General features: G+C 49.7%; 1 protein-coding gene across 1 annotated transcript in view; it reads right to left on the bottom strand.

The window, feature by feature from the left end:
- Positions 1-13174, bottom strand: part of LOC119395203 (ATP-dependent zinc metalloprotease YME1L-like) — a gene marked incomplete at its 5' end in the record, with an annotated part of 63468 nt that continues 50294 nt past the window's right edge. The window contains 1 exon segment of the mRNA XM_037662481.2: positions 1-234. Within this exon segment, the coding sequence (XP_037518409.2) occupies positions 16-234 (219 nt within the window).

Below are 13174 nucleotides of genomic sequence, written 5' to 3'. Positions count from 1 at the left end.
CTGCACGTGCTTGTGCTAATGACAGGGAACACGGATATGGGCAGAAGGTGAGCAAACACATTCCCTCTCATGCGGCAAGTGTGTGGTAGGCGCTGCCAGACGAGTACCTGAAGTGATCTTCTCTGAGCCAAACACCAGCTCCTCGGCTGCCCTGCCTCCCATGAGTGTGTCCATAGTTGCCAACATCTGGGCCTTGGTGACGTGATAGTGCTCCTTCTCCGGAATGTACGCAGTCTGCACAGGAAAAGAGTGTGGCACGAAATGAAAGGCAATCATGTCACAGGATAGGAAAGCACATGCAACAATCCTTCCCCGCATGCTTCAATTGCCAGCACACTATACTAGGCTGTCACTTTGTCCAAAATGGTTAGTCATCACAAGCTACTTTCACAGCTGTGACATAAACCATCTCTTCATAATGGCATACAACTTCACATAGCGGAAGCACGTCACACCACATTCATGTTGACACAGGCCAGACGAATATGAACAGTAACTACAGCCTCATCCTTGACAAATTGAAATTGCTTCAACGGAACAGCCACTTAACCGCAACAACCATCTCATGTTTTGTAGGTTTTATATTCATCCAATGAATATTCATTTTTGCAATTCTGGATAAACGGAACGTGAGCATCACTGGAAACAAACTAAACAAATCTGGATCACAACATTGCATCAACGACATTGCAACTTGCGGTGGTACTCCGACATTTTTTTTTTTCCACTGACTGTGGCCGATCCTTTATTGCTTCTGCTAAAGTCACGCTCCTGGTTGATTCTAGTGTGTTTGGTCAGCAACCTTCCTGACTGTTTCTGATGGCAGCACCCAATGCTCACACAGTGTGTGCTCACTGTGCCAGAGGCAAAGCTGAAAGTGTGAATTAATTCGAGAGTTGAAGCATCACAAAAACGGCCCTTGCTGTGAAGTACGACATTCCAAAAGGTGCCCTCAAAAGGATCCTCCAAGAAAAGAACAAGCAGCTGGACACTTATGCAAGTTTTTCTCAACAAAGGAAGAAAGCATTGTCAGTGAACCACGAGAAACAATGCTAAATGATGAGGCCAAGGATGGTCTGCGGTGAGAATATCGTTATCAGTGGCTAACCGACTTTCTGTTCTTGAAATTTGTTTATCCTGTGCAATGAAGTAGCTGCTGTAAAATTTCGCGGCCGAGATAGCCTGCGTGATCGATTCCCGTGAACGTGCGTATATCATCTGCAAAACATAAAAAGTGAATATAGCTTGGAAAGTATTTTGAATGAATTTTGAAGTTTGCGTGAGCAATTGACACCCTCGGGCGATTGACATCCTTAAAGGTGACCCCTACTTCCCTCATGTGACCACGCTACAAGTTATGATGACGTCATAGCCACCATACCTTTTTTCTGCCGCGTTCGCTCCAGCCTCCAGCAGCCTACTTCTCGGCGGCTGCTCGGGAACTGCACGGAAGTGCATCACAGTTCTGTGTGCTCACGTGATCGAGCACTGCACCCGCTACGTTGTGATAGTTGCACCCGGACGCTTGTCGTTTTTGAAACCGAAACTGATACTGGTTGGTAATATGGAACCTGTGATTAATTATCTGTCGCACGCTGCAGCAAACGATGTGCCGTGTTATGACTAACGGGTCCCTAGCAACACATTGCAGCAAAAAAACGCGAGGCCAAAATTTTTGTGTCAATACCCCTTTAAAGGACGCACTCTTTACGGTTCCATGAGCGGTCAGAACGAATGCGACCTGAAGCCGTTTTACCCCCATTGCCACCCATAGGTCGGCAAACTCACTCATGAGTCGACTCACTCAGACTCAGGTCGAGCCGTGAGTCTGAGTCTGAGTGAGTCCGGGCAAGTAATATTTACGTGAGTTTGAGTCCGCGTGAGTCTGGCTGAGAAAAGGTTTAGTGAGTCTGAGTCCGAGTGAGTTCACTTGAGGAAAATATTTGTGAGTCTGAGTCCGAGTGAGCCCTAAGCACGAAAAATATTTCTTGAGTGAGTCCGAGTGAGCTCCACCTTTCATTGCCGACCTATGGTCCTATCTACTCATCTTCAGCATTACTATCAGCCTTATGTCAGCTTATGTTAACACTCAAATATATTCACACATATCTCAACGCACAAGCGTGCATGCGCTACCTCAATATTTGTTGATGAGAAGCGTGAGTTAGGTTAGCGGGGTGCCATGACCTCCCCCTGCAAGCTCTTTCACGGGAAGTTCTTGATAAAAATATCTCGTGTGAGTCGCGTATTTCATAAAAATGTCCTTACTGGATTGAAACCACTGGTAACTCATATTTGAAGGTACAAGATCAAAAGGCGTATCGTAGAGCACCGATTATGTGAGATATTGGCTCTAAAGAGTATTGACACCATAATCGAAAAAGCTAATTTTGCACCAACGGACTCATGAGTCGACTCACTCAGGCTCACTCTGACTCAGGTCAAGCTGTGAGTATGAGTCTGAGTGAGTCCAGTTGAGAAAAAGTTTAGTGAGTCTGAGTCCGAGTGAGTCCGAATGAGGAAAATTTTGGTCAGTCTGAGTCCTAGTGAGCCCTCAGAGCAAAATACATTTCTTGAGTGAGTCTGAGTGAGCTCAAATATTTTGCCGACCTATGTTACCACACAATTCCTTCACGTAGACGAGAAAATTTTCACTGCATTTTGCATTAATGAAGCCATCGCATGCCGCATCCACACATCGGGAGTCTGTGGGTAGAGAGAGACCCACGCACTAAATACTCGTCGTCTAGTGCAGCTATAACCTTCTTTGTTTCCGAAACCAACTTTGTAGTTCTGCTAGCACCCCCTCTACCCAGGCCTGCAATATTTCCTTCACAATCTGCATCACCAGCCTGTAAACCACTGATATCAATGTTATGGGATGGTAGCCATTTACGTCAGAAGTGGGCAATGCGACACGTACAGTGGACAAGGAGTAATTAATGAGATGCCATTGGGACCTTCCAATGTGCCACTAGGAACCCTCTTCTCAGCCCTTTCCCACTCTCGTCGTTCAAGCGAAGCCACTGCACTAATTGATCTATCCTTGTCTGTTCCAAGTACACGCAGTACTTCCTCGGTCGTTGAATTATTATGTCATCAACGTTCTTATATGTTCCATTGGCTCATCCCCTTCTAGCCCAACACCTTGAGCTGTAGCTATAGCCTCTGCTCTAGGCTTGTCTTATTACTCAGGGAGTGGGGACGTTTCCGAAATTTTGAAGCTGCTTTTCTATCCTTTTTGCTTACTTCTGCCAACCATTGGGCCCCCTTTCTAATCAGCTCACTGATCAAACGGGACGCCTCCCTTCTACAGTTTAAGAAGTTATCACAGTTTCTTTAAATGTAAGCTTCCGGTTCACCCCTCTGCTCAGAATACCTGTGTTGCAGCAATACTTCTTTGCAGACTAGTTGGTTCATACTTGTAAACTCGACTTGCTGCGCAACCAGCAGGAAAGACCTGTGTTCTCTGCAGGCTTCCCCATGTTTTACCATCGCCCTCTTAAACTCCTCAATTTACCAGTGCTTGGATTTGTGCTTTCTTTTTCCTGTGGGCCTACCTTAGTGAGCTCTAGCTCAAACAGTGTTGTTAGATTCATGTAAGTCGACTCTATTTTAGTGTGCTGGGAAATCACTTTCAACTTGTTTGGTTGCTTTTCTGAGTAAAAATTCCCAGTAGTTCCTCATTTTGAAGACTGTAGGATTGGGCGTGTTGGCACAACATGATTATGAGTGCAAATCAGCGCAACCAACAGGAGGGGACAGAAGAGAGGACACAGAGCGCAGAGTGTCCTCTCTTCTGTCCCCTCCTCTCGGATGCGCCGATTTGTACTCATCCTCATTTTACCTCCTTCTCATTTTCGTTTCTCTTCTAAAACTCAGCCTGATATGTTCGTGATCACTACCTAGCCTTCTGGAGCCACATCCATCTATGTTCATTACCTCTAGCCTATCATACATCCTATATAACATCAGTGCATAATCTATTGTTGACTGCAGACTTCCTCCTCCCATGTTGTGTGCCCTTCACACTTCTCAGTGCTGTTACAAATGACTAAATCATGCCTTTCACAATTATCCAGCAGCATTTTTCCTGTTGGGTATGTCAATCTTATACAGTCGAACCCACTTATAACGATCCCACGTATAACGATCTATCTGTTATAACGACCATATTTGGGTGCACTTACGATTTTCCAATGCTAACCATTGAAGCTGTGTCCACATATAGCGAACATTTTTCAAAGCCTCCTACTTTTACAACGAACACTTCAGACACGGTCGCGGTAAAAATATGGTGCATACGAAGCGAAAAAAAAGTTAAAACAGGCCTTCTAAAGCGTGAAAGGGGCGTGCGTTCGTGCGTGCCCCACTCCAGTTTATTCGCGACTAAGATATCCCTGATCGGCGAGCACCGCACGCAGATTTCGGACGCTGAGAGCGAGGTCGCTCACTTTCCAGCCTTTTCTTCATTGGCAGAATGGCGGCGAGGAAAAAAAAAAAAGGAGGCAGCATGATGCCTTGCGGTCAGCTTTAGCATAGTAACCTTTCCTGACACCGTTCTCTGCAGCTATGACTGCCTACGATGAACCAAACAATGCCTTGGAACGCAAGAAGGCATAAATGCAAGAAGTGATAACCGCGATAACTTTCCATCGCATAAAGGTTCACTGCGTCCCTAAACTCGTCGACGCCACAATGTGCCGCAAAGGGTCGTCCGTCTTTTCGGTAACGGCAGAGACCGGTCGATCGGTGATAACGATTTCCGCACGATTGCGGCGATGCCTTCGCGGAAAAGCATTAGAAAAGAGTGAAGGCGAGGTAGCGGCCATCGATGAACGTGCAATTATGACTTATAGCCGACAACCTTATATCACAGTCATATGTGGATATCTGCTCGGCTGCACGTGTGGCGTATGCCGTACACTTGTGCGGATTAACGGCGGTACAAGCGCGCAATGGTTTCATTCGCAAGTTCGCTGCTGCCGCGCCGTGCGAGACCGCTTTAAAGTGTGTGTCGCTTTGTAGAAATGAAAGTAGCTCGCTGTTGTTGAGCGACGCGGGCGCCGAGAAACGTCGATGCACTGACAGCGAGCGTATACTGTGTGTGTGACTAGGTGACAACTGAAGTGCGCCGCGCATCGTCATGCAGGGCCGCGAGAGCATCGCGGAGACGTAGAGTGCACGTTGCTTGCAAAATGCTTGTTTTCGCCGCGTTGAACGAACAGGCTACTCGCCGCACCCATGCACGGTCTGGAGTAAGGCACGAAGAACGTACAAACGCGCGCATACGGCATGCAGCAAGCGGCCTGGCAGTGACTGCCGAGTAGGCGACGCGCTGCACGCAACTAGCCAGGGATGATCGGCTCCACGTGGCAGTACCACGCTTCGGTGAAACGGTGTCAGTTCATTGCAAAGGCGGGTAATTCACTTATGAGCACGTAGCGGGCGTCGCTTCACGACGCGAAAAGGCTTAGCTTGTCACCGGAGGGGTTGTCATAACACTTGTGCACAGAAAAAAAATGGCTTGGCCGCTAAGTGCACGTTTTTAAAGGCGAGTCCATATACAACGAACTACTGATATAGCAACCACTTTTCACGACACTTTCTAGTTCGTTATAAGCGGGTTTGACTGTATGTGCGCATTCATGTCTCCTAGTATAACTATCTCGCACACTTCACCTAGTTCATCAGTGTCATTTGCTGTGTACTCTACCATTTCTCGGTTGTCCTCCTTGGCATTTCCTCCAGTCCGTAGGTATACAAAACCAAGGAGTGTCATCTCCCCTGCCATTTTTCCTTTTAGCCATAAACATTCCTTGCACTGCTGCTTGACCGTTTGACAACTTGTAGCATTACGAGCAAATGCCCCAATTCCAAACCCCTTTCTACTGCTCTCTGTTCTATCACACTATTCCCATGCACAGTGCAAATCACCAGGTGGTTGCTCCATGTTCCTAAGATGTGTCTCTAGAAACCATCAGCTCCTCCTTCCTCAGCTGCTCTTCTGCCTCCTCCCACTTGAACCTATTGCTGCCACCTTGCATGTTAATTTACCCCACATCTGAATTAACTTGGACCTTGTGCTTACATCAATTTCATCGGCTATTCGCCATGAGATTGGGCTAGAGGTGGCAGCACCGTCGCCGCGTTAGTGTGGATAGGCGGTTGTCGGCGCGTATACAAACGCACACAACAGTGCTTCGTTGTGAGCGATTTGACCCGATTTCCGGCAAACAAATTGCGTTGACTGCAGCTTTCTGGTAATATGTGCGCTCTTCATTCCCTAATTGATGCACGAAGCGCGCCGAACGTTACTATTACTTGTGAGAGAAGCACATTTTGCCAACGAACGGGGTTGCTCGCCTTCGGCAACAGTCGGCGTTTTCGCAATGGATGACGTTTTCTTGTTGTTTTATTTGTACATGTTCAACTTGTGTTCCATCTACTACGCACTGCTGTAGAGCGACTGAATTAAGTATTTACTTCTTGTTGATCTGGATACCCCGCAACAAAAAGAGAACCCATATTCCTGCACGATGAGTTCAAATAGCACTTTGTACACTGCGTGTTAAATATTCTTCCGCATTTCTTATTCAGTTCTCCAATGCAGGACAGTTGATAGGTTTACTGAGGAAAGCTATGTGGCTGGCAGCGCTTTAGCGCTACAGAAGCGTTTAACACGCACACGCTTGTTTTTATTCCAGTAACAGTACACAAAGGTAACTGTACATCACGGAACTTTCTTCGATTGATTACTTGCACGACAGTAGTGGAACAAAGGCCTGGTTATTTCACAGGACCAAAGTACGTTTTTTCACGCGAATAATGTGCGCTGCTTTCCGTCAGTCTATTACAACGCAACACAGACGCTCAGGATAATGTAAAAAAAAAGATGTGGCTTCGCGTCAAATTACTACGACATAAATGTAAAATACGCCGTTTATAATAACTTTGACCATCAGTGCTCTTTAACACGTATCTTAATCTAAGTACACGGGTGTTTTTGTATAAATTTCGCCACAAGTTAAAATTGCGCAAGGCAACTCAGTTTTGCGATTTCCGTGTCATTCTATTTTATGTTCTTTTTAGGGGACAATTTAAGTACCGAAGTGTCGGACGTGACTTGACAGAAATATTTCTGTGTAGTGGGACCAGGACCATACACAACTCAAACTCGTCGCGTAACATATAAACGACAGTCCCGAAGTTATACATCTAACCACAACGTACAAGTGCATGAGAGCCTTTTTTTTTCCCACCGAGCCGATAAAAGCCTACATTCACATGAAATTTAATGCTTTAGGACAACGCCAAGTGCACTTTGCAATGTGCTTGAACCACAGAGCGGCACCTACACCGATATGACTCTCGTAAACGGAGGGTACAACGACCACACACAGCACTCCCGACAAGTGCACTCACTGATCTTATTACAGTATATATACAGCCGATCAAGGTCAAATGCTGCTTTACATAGTGTTAGGCTTACATATGAGCGGTTAAAGTTACACTAACGCACGGAACAAACCACCTTTTGAGGTCCTAAATGACGTACGCGCACATGCAAACACAACGTGGCTAGCAGACGACGCATGGAGCAAACCACACTAGGCGCGGTTCAGTCAGGAGCCGCCAGGTAGCGACTCCGCTCGATCTTGCGGCCAATAGACTCTTTGTTTCTTGAATATTGGTGCCTCTCTGGGCTCAACCTTGTGTACACTGGTGGCCTCAGTGCTATCAGTCCCCCTAAAACAGCTGCTTCTTGGCGACCCATCCTACTACCTACCCTTCTGCCCATGGCACCACTTCAGTGAATGCCATCCTGTGCAAAGGGGCAGGAGCCAGGCACGTACACGTCCTGGTTAACCTCCATTATGCTGAACCCAACTTGCTGGCTCATATACCTGATGACACGGTTAGCCTCAACCACACTCCTTTCCATACCGCTAGACTTCCCCTAGACTTCTGGGATTGTGAATATGGACATGTAGAGAGCGCACAGGAGGAACCGAGAGCTACAACATCTGGTTAGGAACTGTTTATTCTTTCCCAAAAGCATGAGCAGGTGCGCGGGTGAAGCAAAAGGGAAAGAGGAGAAATAGGAGAAAAGGAGCGCGGTTCGACTTGTCCCGTCTTCCCCGCGCCGCCCGACCGGCGGCGGCGGCATAGCACGAGAGTTTTTGTTTTGTTTTTTTTTGCGATGCCGCGGGTGCCGGCTTCAGGGCACAATGTAAGAGGATGCGCTACAGAGCTCCCCCCCAAGTGAGGCGACCACTGCGACGAACGATTGTTATAGCTGCAGGCAAAGTGGGCCCCAGTGAACCCTGAGCGCAGGACGGGATGGGGGTGAGTGACAAAGGGACAGAGGGGAGCAGGGCACAGTGAGGCAAGACGCCGAAACAGAAGAGACCGCGTTTTCACTGTACGCTGGCTTCAGCCGCTCGAGTGCTATAGTCTCCCGCGATCCATTCATGTCCACAACAAGGTGCGAGGGGAGGCGCTCCAGCATGGGGAAGGGTTCGAGGTAATGAGGCTGCAGTGAACCACGCACAGGCCCGTACTGCACAAACACGTGAGATGCTCTTTCTAAGTCTGGCATGATGTAAGCTGCCCGGGCTTGGTTGGGATGTGTCGGCTACGGTCGAAGATTCCGTAAAGCTGTGCGAAGCAGGCTCACATATTCGCTGGCTGTAGGAACGCTTGGGGGTGTTGTGGCGTCGAAAAAGTCGCCGAGAAGGCGAAGTGTGGTGCCATAAACAAGCTCTCCTGTGGCTCCCGACAGCTCTTTGTATGCAGATCGGATGCCCAGAAGAGTGAGGGGAAGTGCCTCGACCCATTTGTTTCGGGACCCATGCGCTATCAATGCCGCTCTGAGGTGCCGATGAAAGTGTTCGACGAGGCCATTTGTTTGGGGGTGGTAAGCAGCTGTTCTCAAACGGGCCATTCCGAGGAGCTTTAGAAGTTCTGCGAAGAGCGATGACTCAAACTGACGTCCACAGTCAGTGAGTATTGTTGTCCGGCAGCCAAACCGTGCAACCCAAGTGGAGACGAACGCTTCTGCGACTGTGGCTGCCGTAATGTAGCAAGTGGCGTTTCCTCGGGCCACCAGGTAAAGCGGTCAACGCATGTCAACAAATACCGGTGGCCTTGACAAGGTGGAAGCGGCCTGACAATGTCAACGTGCACCATAGCGAACCGTTCATCAGGTTGCAGGAAACGGCAGGGTGGCGGTACCGGGTAGCGGTGAACTTTAGCACGCTGGCAAGGTGCACGCGCGCGTCCCCAATCTCGAACGTTCGCGTTCACGCGAGGCCAGACGTATCGAGCCGCGATGAGCTTTTGCGTTGCTCGAATTCCAGGGCGGGCGAGATTGTGCAGTGAGTTAAAGGCTTGCTTGCGAAAGGCGACTGGTAGAAATGGCCGTGGTGTGCCTCCTGAGGTGGAGGTATCACAAACAATGGGTACACTTTGAAAGGTCACTGGCTCCAGTTGCAGGGAAGTCGTCGCTTTGCTCAGATATGTCAAGTCCGGACAGCTCTCTTGCACTGTTGCGAGCTCTCGGAGGTTGAATGGAAACGAGGTTGTCGAGCTGTTCGAACGACTGCGCGTGATGGCGTCCACGCAGCTGAGAGCGTCCGCCGGGGCGTTATCACAGCCGCTGATGTGTCGAATGTCCGTGGTAAACTCCGATATGAAGGAAAGCTGGCATACCTCGCGTGGCGTGTATATGGACTCGGAATGACCGATGGAGTAGGTCAGGGGCTTGTGATCGGAGTAGATAGTGAAAGGGACACTAAAGGCAAATATTAAGTCGACGTTGATTGTTGAAATAGCGGTCCAGAAACCTCGTAGCGCTGCCTTTGTGCCAAGGAAGTGCTTATTTTGAAATAAAATCACGTTTTTAGTGGTCCGCATCGCGTTAGCGCGCTTCAAATCTCCCGCCTGAAAATACGACTCTCATACGTCACTGCTGCCATGCCCAACGTTGCCAGCTTTTACTGCGCGGCCGCCGACACTAGTAGCAGCCGAGCGGAAGTAGCGGGACCCACAGTAGCAACAACGGCGCTGCGGCAAAGACTTGCTCGGATGGACACATTCAAAGCCGTCACCAAGTTGTGGTTGGTCTCGTAATCCTCAGTACGAAAGTGCAGCGAGCACACACGCAGAGGTTTTGACTGTTTAGCACACTGGCGCAATGGCATGTCACTAAGCCACTTCGAGCGTAAGGGTTCATTCCGCGGCACCCAGTGAAAAGACACACCGGTTTCCTTGCTGCAGCACTGGCGTTGTGCACCATTCGAGCATCCGGCAATATCACACGCATGCGGCATTTTGTCGAACTTTCTGTCAGAGCGACCTTCACGAGCGCGCAAAACACGCACGGCAGTACGCGATCCCGAAACTACCACTGAGACGGGCGAGGCACAGTTCGGCGAAAACGGAACCTTTGAACCACGCGCGCCGTTCCCCATGGCAACGCCACGGAGGTTTTGTTTTCCATGAATCAAGCGGAAACGAACAAACAGCATTTTATTACGTCTTTTGATGCTCGGAATGTTCTTTTTTTACTGCTGCTAGTTTGATTACTAGTGATTTATTGCAGGCCGACTTCCCTACGTCATCGGGATCACTTCGAAAATGTCCCACTCGTGGCGCTCGTCATGTGATACATTTAGCTTAATTTCTCGGTAAGTAGGGCACTGCTGGTGATAATATTGCCGTTTTAGAAGTTGTCATACATTGGGCTTTCACTCTGACATAAATTGTTATTTGCCTTTAGTGTCCCTTGAACGATCGGCCTTCGAGCAGGTGGCGGAAATGGCGCACAGACAGGTACATGGCGAGGAGTTCGCGGCCGAACACACTGTAGCGGGTTTGGGCGGGGTTCATGCGTTTTGAGAAGAAGGCAAGGGGCTGCCAGTCTCCATCAACTTGTTGAAGAACCGCTCCCACCGCTGAGCTGGATGCGTCGGTTATGAGCGCCAACGGAGAGTCCGGATTTGGGTGAACAAGGAGGGTGGCTTCGGCCAAGGCACGCTTAATAGAAAGAAAGGCGTCCTCCGCGGCACTGTCCCATGCTAGTGTGGCAAAGTGTTGTTTGCCGGAAAGCAAACGATCGAGCGGTTCCAGTAGCGCGGCACAGTTTCTTATGAAGCACAGGTAAAAATTCACCTAACCAAGAAACTGGTGGAGCTTGGTAAGCGATGTCGGCTTGGGAAACTCTACGATTGCATTCACTTTGTTGGGAAGTGGGCGGATGTCGTTGGTGTCCACATAATGGCCCAGCAATGCGAGAGCATGCACTCCGAATTCACTCTTCCCGCTGTTGATGACGATTCCGTTGGCTGCCAGCCTCTCAAAAAGAAGCCGGAGGTGTTGCACATGCTCTTCGAAGGACGAGCTTGCTACAAGCAAATCGTCGACGTAGGCACACACGAACGGTAGTCCGCGTGTCACTGTGTCAATGAAGCTCTGCGAAGTTTGCGCAGCATTTCGGAGTCTGAATGGCATACGCAGAAATTCGAGAAGCCCGAATGGTGTCGTTATGGCTGTTTTGGGGATGACTTCTACAGCCACGGGCATTTGGTGGTATGCACGAACAAAATCAATTTTGTTCATCATCTGGGCCTGTAGACTCGCTCCGATCACGTTCTCCGGCCCGGTGGGAGGTTGAGGATCGGCCCCGTTGTCGTGAACGGCGTGGAGCATAGTCTTGTCATGTGGCTGCCACGATTATTTCTTCGAGCCTGTCACAGAGGTGGTCGATGTGGGAAGGCAAGGCGGTAGCGGTTGTGAAATTAGAAACAGCACATGATGATGGGGGTCATGTAGAAGGAGTGCTGATGGCAGCGACTTGCAAGTGCTGCGTCGCCACTTCCATGACTTTGTTGGCGAGTGCGGCGAGTGACGGTAAATCCATAGTGGAAGCGGTGGCCAGCACCATTTGCACGTTGGACGGCAAGCGTTGGAGAAACAGCTCGCGTAGCACAGCATTGTCCATCGCGCGGGCGCGCGAACCGAGGAGCTGCATCATCTGACAAAGCAGCTGTGTGGGCCTCCGGTCGCCGAGCTCCACAGTTGAGAGCAACTGTTGAATTCACATCCGTTCCGATGCAGCGGTTCCAGGAGGTTCGTCCTGAAGGAAACCGGTATGTCGGAGACCTCTTCTGCTGCAGCAGGTGGCAGTGCACTGACGACATGGTGGAATTTTTGAAGCTGCGATGTTACGCGGCAGATGTGGAACTGCGATTCCGCCTGCAGGAACCAGATGGTTGGGTTGCGCTCCCAGTATTGTGGCAGGCATAGGGATACCACAGAGACTGCGTCACCGCGGGCGTCTGCAGTGTGGGAATTCCGGCCGATGTTAGGGGGATCTGCCTGATCTTGTGTCATGCTGGTTCTTAGTGTCAGGTGTGCGTCCGGCTATGCGAGGGATATGACTCTAACTTGAATTAAGGGCGTGTATGTAACAGGGTCACCAAATGGTAGTGCGCACGCAGGAGGAACCGAGAGCTACAACATCTGGTTAGGAACCGTTTATTCTTTCACAAAAGTGCGAGCAGGCGCACGGGGCGATGCAAAAAGGAAAGAGGAGAAATAGGAGAGAAGGAGCGCGGTTCGACTTGTCCCCTGTCTTCCCCACGCCGCCCGACCGGCGGCGGTGGCACAGCACAAGAGTTTTTGTTTTGTTTCGTTGCGATGCCGCGGGCGCTGGCTTCTGGGCGCGACGTAAGAGGATGCGCTACAGACACATGCACACTTTAAGACACTCCTCTGAGTTTGCGCAACCCAGACTGCATAATGACAAGATTTTCACCCTCCATGCTGACCCCTCCTGAGCTTTGGCCAGTGCCTCAACTATGCACTTCCCTGACTGGGCCTCTCCTGTCTGTCTTTACTCTCATGAAGACGCCTTCCTCAACCCTAACTACGATCAAGGAAATTCCTACATTCCACCACTAGGACCTTCCTATGCTCACAGAGTTCGCCTCCAGCTTGCGAGTGTTGTTCACTCCAGCTTCGCCCCCACCTGGCATAGATCATTGACTCGCGGGAACGAGCCTGCTGTCAGCAGTCCTCGCACCACCCTGCCCGAGGGCACTACATGGAGCAATGGAGCGTTCGTGGAGCCTTCCCACCAGCCTCTGCCTGAGACTTCGTGCTGTCCTCG

Source organism: Rhipicephalus sanguineus, chromosome 5 (assembly GCF_013339695.2).
Source record: "Rhipicephalus sanguineus isolate Rsan-2018 chromosome 5, BIME_Rsan_1.4, whole genome shotgun sequence".
NCBI lineage: Eukaryota > Metazoa > Arthropoda > Arachnida > Ixodida > Ixodidae > Rhipicephalus > Rhipicephalus sanguineus.
The sequence above is the reverse complement of the archived record's forward strand: the minus strand, read 5'-3'. Positions and strand labels throughout refer to the sequence as shown.